Source organism: Panthera uncia (assembly GCF_023721935.1).
Source record: "Panthera uncia isolate 11264 chromosome A1 unlocalized genomic scaffold, Puncia_PCG_1.0 HiC_scaffold_16, whole genome shotgun sequence".
In the NCBI taxonomy this organism is placed as follows: Eukaryota; Metazoa; Chordata; class Mammalia; order Carnivora; family Felidae; genus Panthera; species Panthera uncia.
In genome coordinates this window covers 7,327,440-7,335,490 of record NW_026057576.1, presented here as the reverse complement: position 1 = coordinate 7,335,490, position 8,051 = coordinate 7,327,440, and the positions used below count along the sequence as shown (strand labels likewise).

General features: G+C 45.7%; 1 protein-coding gene across 1 annotated transcript in view; it reads left to right on the top strand.

The window, feature by feature from the left end:
* The window catches only part of FLT3 (fms related receptor tyrosine kinase 3), a 54,028-nt gene extending 46,215 nt beyond the window's left edge, over positions 1–7,813 (top strand). Inside the window, exon 23 of the mRNA XM_049647359.1 lies at positions 7,257–7,813. Coding sequence (XP_049503316.1) covers positions 7,257–7,379 — 123 coding nt within the window. The 3' untranslated portion in view covers positions 7,380–7,813. The remainder of the gene's footprint in view (positions 1–7,256) is intronic.
* Positions 7,814–8,051: the final 238 nt, after the last annotated feature.

Here is an 8,051-nt window from a genome sequence, read left to right as displayed (position 1 = left end):
GAGGCCGTGGACAAAGGATGGGACCTTGGACCTCCAGTACCCAGGTTCAGATCTTGGCTCCGTCATTTACATCTTACAGGCCTCGATTAAGTCAATCTTTCGTTGGCTCTCAGTTTCCGTGTCTGAAATACGGGACTAACAGATCTTACTTTGGGGAGGTCTAAAGAGTAAATAAACTGATGTATGTGCAGAGACTTCCCACACAGCAGGCACTTGGTAGTTAATAAATGTTAGCTGCATAGGCACCTGACTCTTTACATGGATTGTCTGTGCTCTTTGTCTAAACTACTGAGTCCGTTTTCAATTCTGTGGCCTCTCCAGAGACCTGGGTATAGGCCGTGTGTGGCCTGTCCTCCTGGCAGGGTGTTCGAAGAATCCCATTCGATCATTCGTCCGTTTGCTTGTTTGTTTCTGGGCTTTGTTGTTGTTGTTGTTTTGGTGAGAGAGTGAGCATGAGCAGGGGAGGGTCAGAGAGAGGGGGGAACAGAGGATCCGAAGCAGGATCAGCACAGCCAGCAGCGAGCCCAGCGCGGGGCTCGAACTCACAGACCATGAGATCGTGACCTGAGCCGAGGTCGGACGCCTAACCGACTGAGCCCCCCCGGGCACCCCTGAAAAAAAAAATCACATTTGGAAACGAAAATATTGTCAGGGAATTAGGTCCAGAAAGTCAGGGGAGATGGAAAGCCTCAGGGCTATCGAGTAGATAACCCGGAAATAGTTAATGACGCTATAAGATAAACTGAAAGAAGAATCGTGGAGAGAAAACAACAAAGGAGCTGTTGAGGCAAAGAGAAAGCACCAAGTAATTTTCACTGGCTGGGGAGCTGGCTTTGGATTCACAGAGGTCTTATTTGCGCTAGAATTTTGGGAAGAATGAGTAGTATTTTGGCTGCTGGGGGATGGGGGGTTGGTGGCGTGTTCCAGGCTGGATGAGTGACGGAAGTAAAGGTTCACAGGTGAGAGAGGCGAATGGAAAACAAATGGTTGTGGCTAAAGTATAGGGCGAGTGGGGGAACACGGAGGAAAACAAGACTATAAAGGTAGCGGGCCAGGGTGGAGGGTCCGCTGCGGCCGAACCGTCCCTTGGCTTTGTTCAGGACCGCCTTGGACTCGGTGTGCAGCTCTCCTCTGTCCCCATGCCCCCAGGACGTCCGAATCCCTCTCCCTCTGTTCAGGGGGCCTTCGACATATCAGGGATTGTTGACTGGCAAGGTCTCCACGGACGATGACTCAGCTGAGGGTATCCAAGCTCAGGGACAGCCCTTCAACTTCTCCCCCCCGGTTCTCTTCCTCTCTGCCCCCTGACCCTCTGTGATGGAAAGTTCTTTTCCCTACCCGTCGCAGAGCCACTGATGGCCAGCTGTAGCTCCTTTAGGTAAATGACAAAATAGTGTCCCTGCCAGGGAGACATTCATCCACCCAGCCCCCGTGGGGAGCCTCTCACCCCCAGCTGGTGCAGTGGGCTCCAGTCTAGAAGCCTGGGGAGCAGAGCAGAGATTGGACTTCAGGCCCCCCTTGCCCGCTTGGCTGGGCACCTCAGAGCGAGGCATGATCTCCGCAGCCGTGCCCACTGCGAGCAGACCCTGGCTCCTCCTGTGTCGCCGTTCCGTGGTTTCTCTTCACACCTCCCGAGCACAGCCACGTGTCGTCTCTTGAGTGGGAAGACAGGCCTTGCCAGCGTGCCTGGGGTAACATCTCCTGCTCCGCCTGTGAATGCTTTTTGTAGAATCCGGTTTTGCTCCATCGTGGACTCGGGAAGCAAATGGCCCCCGGGGAACCAGTGAGAAGAGGAGGGAAGCACGCGGAGGAAACACAGGTTAATGCTTTGAGGTGTAACTTACAGCAGGGAGATCGTCGGACAACGTGCTAAGGCAATGAGGATTTGTGGAACCGGGGAGGATTTGCAGAATGCACAGACATGCTTCAAGATTTGTCTCGAAGCCCAGATCACGACGTGTGTGACAGATGTTAACCGGGCTTATGGTGGTGACCCTCTCGCAATAGACACCCAGAGACGAATCGTGTCGTACGCCTGAAGCTAATCCAGTGTTACATGTCCCTTATACATCCGTTTTTTTTTTTTTTTAAAAAGGAGCCAGATCAAGTTATTCCCTCGTCTCCAAAGACCCCCTCTGTAACTTCTCCGGTCAGTTTTCAGGGTCCTTCTTCTGAGTCCCCATAACACTATGTGACACTCTGAGACTCAGTGTTGTGTGATAGTTTTGCTTTCCCATCACTAGACTTGGCTCACGAGCTCAAGGACATGCACTGTTCATCTTCACGTCACCTGCGTGGTCCCACAGGCAGGAGACACTCACAGCATGAGGGTACGTGAGAGGCCCCGTCTGTTTTGTTCACTGTGACATACCCAGTGCTTAGCGTATAGAAAGGGCTAAGCAACGACATCGGGAAGAAAGGAAGCGTAAAAGCAAGTTTGGGGAGGCAAAAGCGAAACAGCACAAGGAAGGACATCCGTTAAGAGGTGACTGTGGCAGCAGAGGTGAGCAAAGGAGGGAGTGAACTGGACCACGGCAGGGGGGAGGGGTGCAGAGGAAAGGGACACACGGCTCCTGTTTCAAGAAAGGGGCCTGAACTCACATCACCTCTCCTTTCATATCAGTGCCCACAAATTATAGGATATATAATATATAATATAGAACTGTATTATAAATGTATCATATATAATGTATTGCAAATAAATATAATACAAAGGATTTGTATTTGTAATACAAATTTGTATATTGTAATACAAATACAAATATTTAATATAAATATTAAAATATAGATATATACACTACATATTTTTATTACTTTTTATTTTATGTATTAAAAATTTTTTTAATGTTTATTTTTGAGAGAGAGGGACAGACAGAGCATGAACAGGGGAGGGCAGGAAGTGAGAGAGACTCAGAATCCCGAGCAGGCTCCAGGCTCTGAGCCATCAGCGCAGAGCCCGATGCGGGGCTCGAACTCACGAACCAGGAGATCACGACATGAGCCGAAGTCGGACACTTAACCCGCTGAGCCACCCAGGCGCTCCTGTTATATGTTTTTAAAGAAGTGAGGCCATAATTGCCTTTGAAAGCCAGAAGGCGATCTCTGTGGACCGGGAACGGTGGAAAACCCCTGGGATGATGAAAGCAGTTAGGACTGAAGGGAGAAGACCCACGGCAGAGGACTCTTTGAAAGGATAAGGACACGTGCTTCCCTAACAGGCAGGGAGAGGTCTGGTAGGATCTTGCAGTGGTTCCACAGTGGGGGCAGCCACACTGTTAAGTACACGTAAGAATAAAGCAAGTGTTAAACATGTGAGTATGACCACCATTAAAAGAGAATATAATATATCTCAGGCGTAGTGTAGAAATAAAAATATAGTTTATAATCTCAGGTGTGGGGCACCTGGGTGGCTCAGTCGGTTAAGCGTCCGACTTTGGGCTCAGGTCATGATCTCACCGCTCGTGAGTAAGTTCAAGCCCCACATCGGGGTCTGTGCTGACAGCTCGGAGCCTGGAGCCTGCTTCGGATTCTGTGTCTTTCTCTCTCTCTGCCCCTCCCCTGCTTGCTCCCTGTCTCTCAATAAATAAATAGATAAATAAACAAACAAACACTTATAATCTCAGGTGTAGCGTAGAAATAAAAAAAGGACCATAGAAAACTTGATCAACCCAACAAAGCAGGGGAGAGAGAAACAAAGAACATTCATGGAAATAGAAAAAAAACACAAAAAAGCAGGATTCGTAAGTCCACTTAGGAAAGAGAATTTCAAAATAAATGTGCCTGTCATCATACAGGCACATTAACTGACCTCAGTGCAGTGGAATGGGACATCGCCAAGAACAACCAAAAAGGCCCCAACATCTGACGTCAGAGATGAAAATCCCTGCTTACAGAAGTCTTTGGTTCACAAGAAGGAGGAGGAAGGAAAAAGAAATAAAATAGACCCTGCTTATTAAAACCTGTAGGAGCCAGCCACGTTTATAATTCTAAATTCATTTGTTAGAAAACAAAAAAGAATGAAAATGAATGACTTCAACTTTCAACTCAAGAAACTAAGAAAAAAAAACAAAACCAAACAGCAATGTATGAGGAGACAGAGAGGAAGAAGAGAAAGAACAAAGCAGCAGAACAGAACTAATAGACGGGCACCTGGGTGGCTCAGGCGGTTAAACATCTGTCTTCGGCTCAGGTCGTGATCTCGCAGTTCATGGGTTCGAGCCCCGCATCGGGCTCTGTGCTGACAGGTCAGAGCCTGGAGCCTGCTTCGGATTCTGTGTCTCCCTCTCTCTCTGTGTCCCTCCCCTGCTCGCTCTCTGTCTCTCTTTCTCTAAAAAATAAACAAATATTAAAAAAAAAAAAAGAACTAATATTGATACAGGCAGAATTCATTAAACTGAGAGTAGCCCCCAAAACAAAATAATAGTGATGGTCAGGAAAGCCAAAAGTTGTTTTTAAACTAATAATTTACGTTAAAAAAAAAAATAAAAAAAAAAAAAGGGGGGGCACCTGGGTGGCTCGGTCGGTTAAGCGTCCGACTTCGGCTCAGGTCACGATCTCGTGGTCCATGAGTTTGAGCCCCGCGTCGGGCTCTGTGCTGACTGCTCAGAGCCTGGAGCCTGTTTCAGATTCTGTGTCTCCCTCTCTCTCTGACCCTCCCCCGTTCATGCTCTGTCTCTCTCTGTCTCAAAAATCAATAAACATTAAAAAAAAATTTTTTTTAAACTAATAATTTAATTGCTCCCATTTTTGGCATCATGCACACTTACTAACATGTTACCCATAATAATACATTTAATTCTCATTTCAGGCTCACGAAGTAAGTTCTACCATTACCTCTTTTGCAGATCAGTAAACAGAGATACAGAGAGGTTCAGTAATTTGCCCAAGGTCACACAGTAAGGGTCAGACTTAGGGGTTAATACACCAGTCTGGAAGTGGTTGACACTGTATATTAATATTGTATATTAACACAGTGTACAAATATACCACTAAAGCACACTAGGAAGAGAGCAGTTAAGAAAGAAGAGACAGCACAAATAAGATTCAGGATAAAAAGAACGTAATTATGGATAGGGACACCATTTTCTTTTCTTTTTTTAAAAAAAAATTTTTATTTTAATGTTTATTCTCGAGAGGGAGACAGACAGAGACAGAGCATGAACGGGGGAGGGTCAGAGAGAGAGGGAGACACAGAATCCGAAGCAGGTTCAGGGCTCCGAGCTCTCAGCCCAGAGCCCGATGCGGGGCTCGAACTCACAAACCGCGAGATCATGACCTGAGCCGAAGTCGGTCGCTTAATGGGACACCATTTTCAAAAGTATAAGAAAACCTTACCCACCTCTTTACACGGATGCACTTGGAAAGCTGGGGTTTCAAAATTTTTATAAGGAGAATGTACTTACGGATTACTTGTGCCATTAAAAATTCATTTAAAAAATCACTTACAGGGGTGAAGGAGGTACAGGCTTCCGGTTATAATGACTAAGTCACCAGGATGAAAGGTACAGCGTAGGGAATAAGTCAGTGGTAGTGTAACAAAAAGTGTATGGTGACAGAAGGCAGCCATGCTCTGGTGAACACGGTAACATACAGACTCGTGGAATCACTATGTTGTACACCTGAAGCTGATGTAACATTGTGTGTCACTTATACGTCAGTTAGACCAATTACGTAAATAAAAATCCCTGAAAGAAATGGAAAAGGAAGACATGAAAAGCAGTGATATACCCGAACGCGCCCCAGGGACGGACTGACTGGCTCTGGGAGCACAGCGAACTTGAGGAGATGGTTCCAGAACTTCTGGATCACGGGACTGGCAGTGCGCCAAGTGGAATTGCAAACACAGGAAGCAGGGAAGGTTTGGGGATGAAAGATCATGAATACAGGTTGGGTTTGAAGGGTCCCTGGTGTTTCTGTCACAGCCTCGCTCGGAGGGTTAGACATCCAATGCCCGAGATGTACGTTTGGTTCAACAGGTCATGACCAACTGCTGCTTTCCGAAAAACACATATCATCCCTGTTCATCCTTCCGGGTACAGGCAAAGTGTTATTGTGCAGACCAGGGTCAAAAGGATATTTCTCTCGATCTGCTTTCCAGAAAGAAAAAAATTAAAGAGTAGGAGGCGGTCCGCTCAGTTACCAAACTGTGAAAAACAGACAACCCTTGTCTTGTCGTAAGGCTCTGGAGAAAATAGTGTTCCCAAACACAGCTGACGGTGCAGCCTGAGTGTTTCAGCACTCAAGTGTGCGTCCCCTTGGACCCAGAGATGCCACTTCCCCGTTCATCCCAGAGACAGACAAGGCCAGTGTAACCTTTGCAGTTTTATGTTACATAGCCAGTCCACCGAAAGGTTAGTGAGGGGCGGCCGGGTGGCTCAGTCCGCCGAGCGTCCCACTTTTGGTGCTGGCTCAGGTCATGATCTCGCGGTCGTGGGATTGAACCCCATGTCCGGCTCCTCGCCGAGCATGGAGACTGCTTGGGCTTCTCTCCCTCCTTCTGTCTCTCTGTCTCTCTCTCTCTCTGCCCCTCCCCCACTCGCACTCCATCTCTCAAAAATAAATAAAGGATCGGTTGATTTTAAAGAAGTTTAGTGATGGTACATCAGTACTATGGAATGCTAGGCTGCTGTCAAAAAGATGAACGTGCTCCCATTCCGTCAACAGGGAAAATATATAACGCACGTAACATCCGGACACATATTAGCAACTCAGAATAAGGCTCGAAACCAGAATCTACACTCTCAGCCTACGGATACACAATTGTGTATGCACAGCAGACTATAACGGTGGCCACCTCTGATGAGTTTAGCTTGTTTTCTATACATCTTCCTATATGGCTTACGTTATCTCTATGAATGTGCATTAACTTTATCATCAGACAAAAAATAGAACTGCTTTCATTTTGGAAAAGCACTCTAAAGTCACCCAAGTGAAACTCAAGCATCAGTCCCCCGTATTAATTGCATAATGAACAGGTCTCTCTTAGTGGCCTTTCTCTTTTATGGTTTTACCGCACAGCTTTAGGATTTCTAGATCGAGATTTTGTAGCCAAGATTAGAAATAATAAGGGAATAAAATGCTCGACTTGATTTCTCCATGAATAAAAGGACCGAATCTGCTTTGTCAATTAATATCCTCTTAAGATTATCCTCTAAGGCTTATGTATGGTAATAGCAAGTAATTTGCAATAAAGCCCCGTGACATGTACGTCATCATCGGATGGTAACCAGTGTTGTGTCTTTTTTCCCCACATTCAGATGTATCAGAACACGGATGGCCATGTTTCCGACCGTCCTTCCGTCTACCAAAACAGGCAACCTTACAGCAGAGAGGTGGAATCGGGTTTACTCACCCCACAGGCTCCTGTCGAAGATTCCTAGAGAAACGACTTAGTCTTAAGGACTTCCTCCCTTCAACCCCCAGCTTAAACAGGCTATAGATTACCAAAACAGGATTAATCTCATCACTAAAAGAAAGTATATTCTCAACTGCTGCTTTGCTGGACTTTTCTCTAGAAGCTCTCTGTATTTACTCTTGTTTTCAAAGGAACTTTTGTAAAAAATCACATCATCCTTTGCACAAGGCAGGAAGAGCTGATAATTAACTTTATTGGAGCATCTACCCACATCCAAAGGCCTTCTCAGTCTGGCTTCAGTGAAAATTGTGTACCTGAACTATAGTATATTCTTGTAAATACATAAAACAAAAGCATTTTGCTAAGGAGAAGCTGATATGATTTTTTTAAATCTATGTTTTAAAACGATATGTAACTTTTCCAGCTATTTAGTGATATATTTTATGAATGAAAATAAAATTTCTTCTTTAGAGTTGTTTGTCATTGAATTGTTTGCATGGTCTATTTAGGGAAAGACTTAACTGGAGGGGAGGAACCTAATGAAATTGTGTGCGATGTTCTGTATTTTTTTTTTTTTTTTCCTACTGAGAAGGTCCATCCTTTTGTTGGATCCTTAAAAGGATCTGTGACTCCTGCCCCCAGACCAGGAACCAAACAGCTGGCGAAGGCTTGCTTTTCTGCAGCACTCCATTGATTC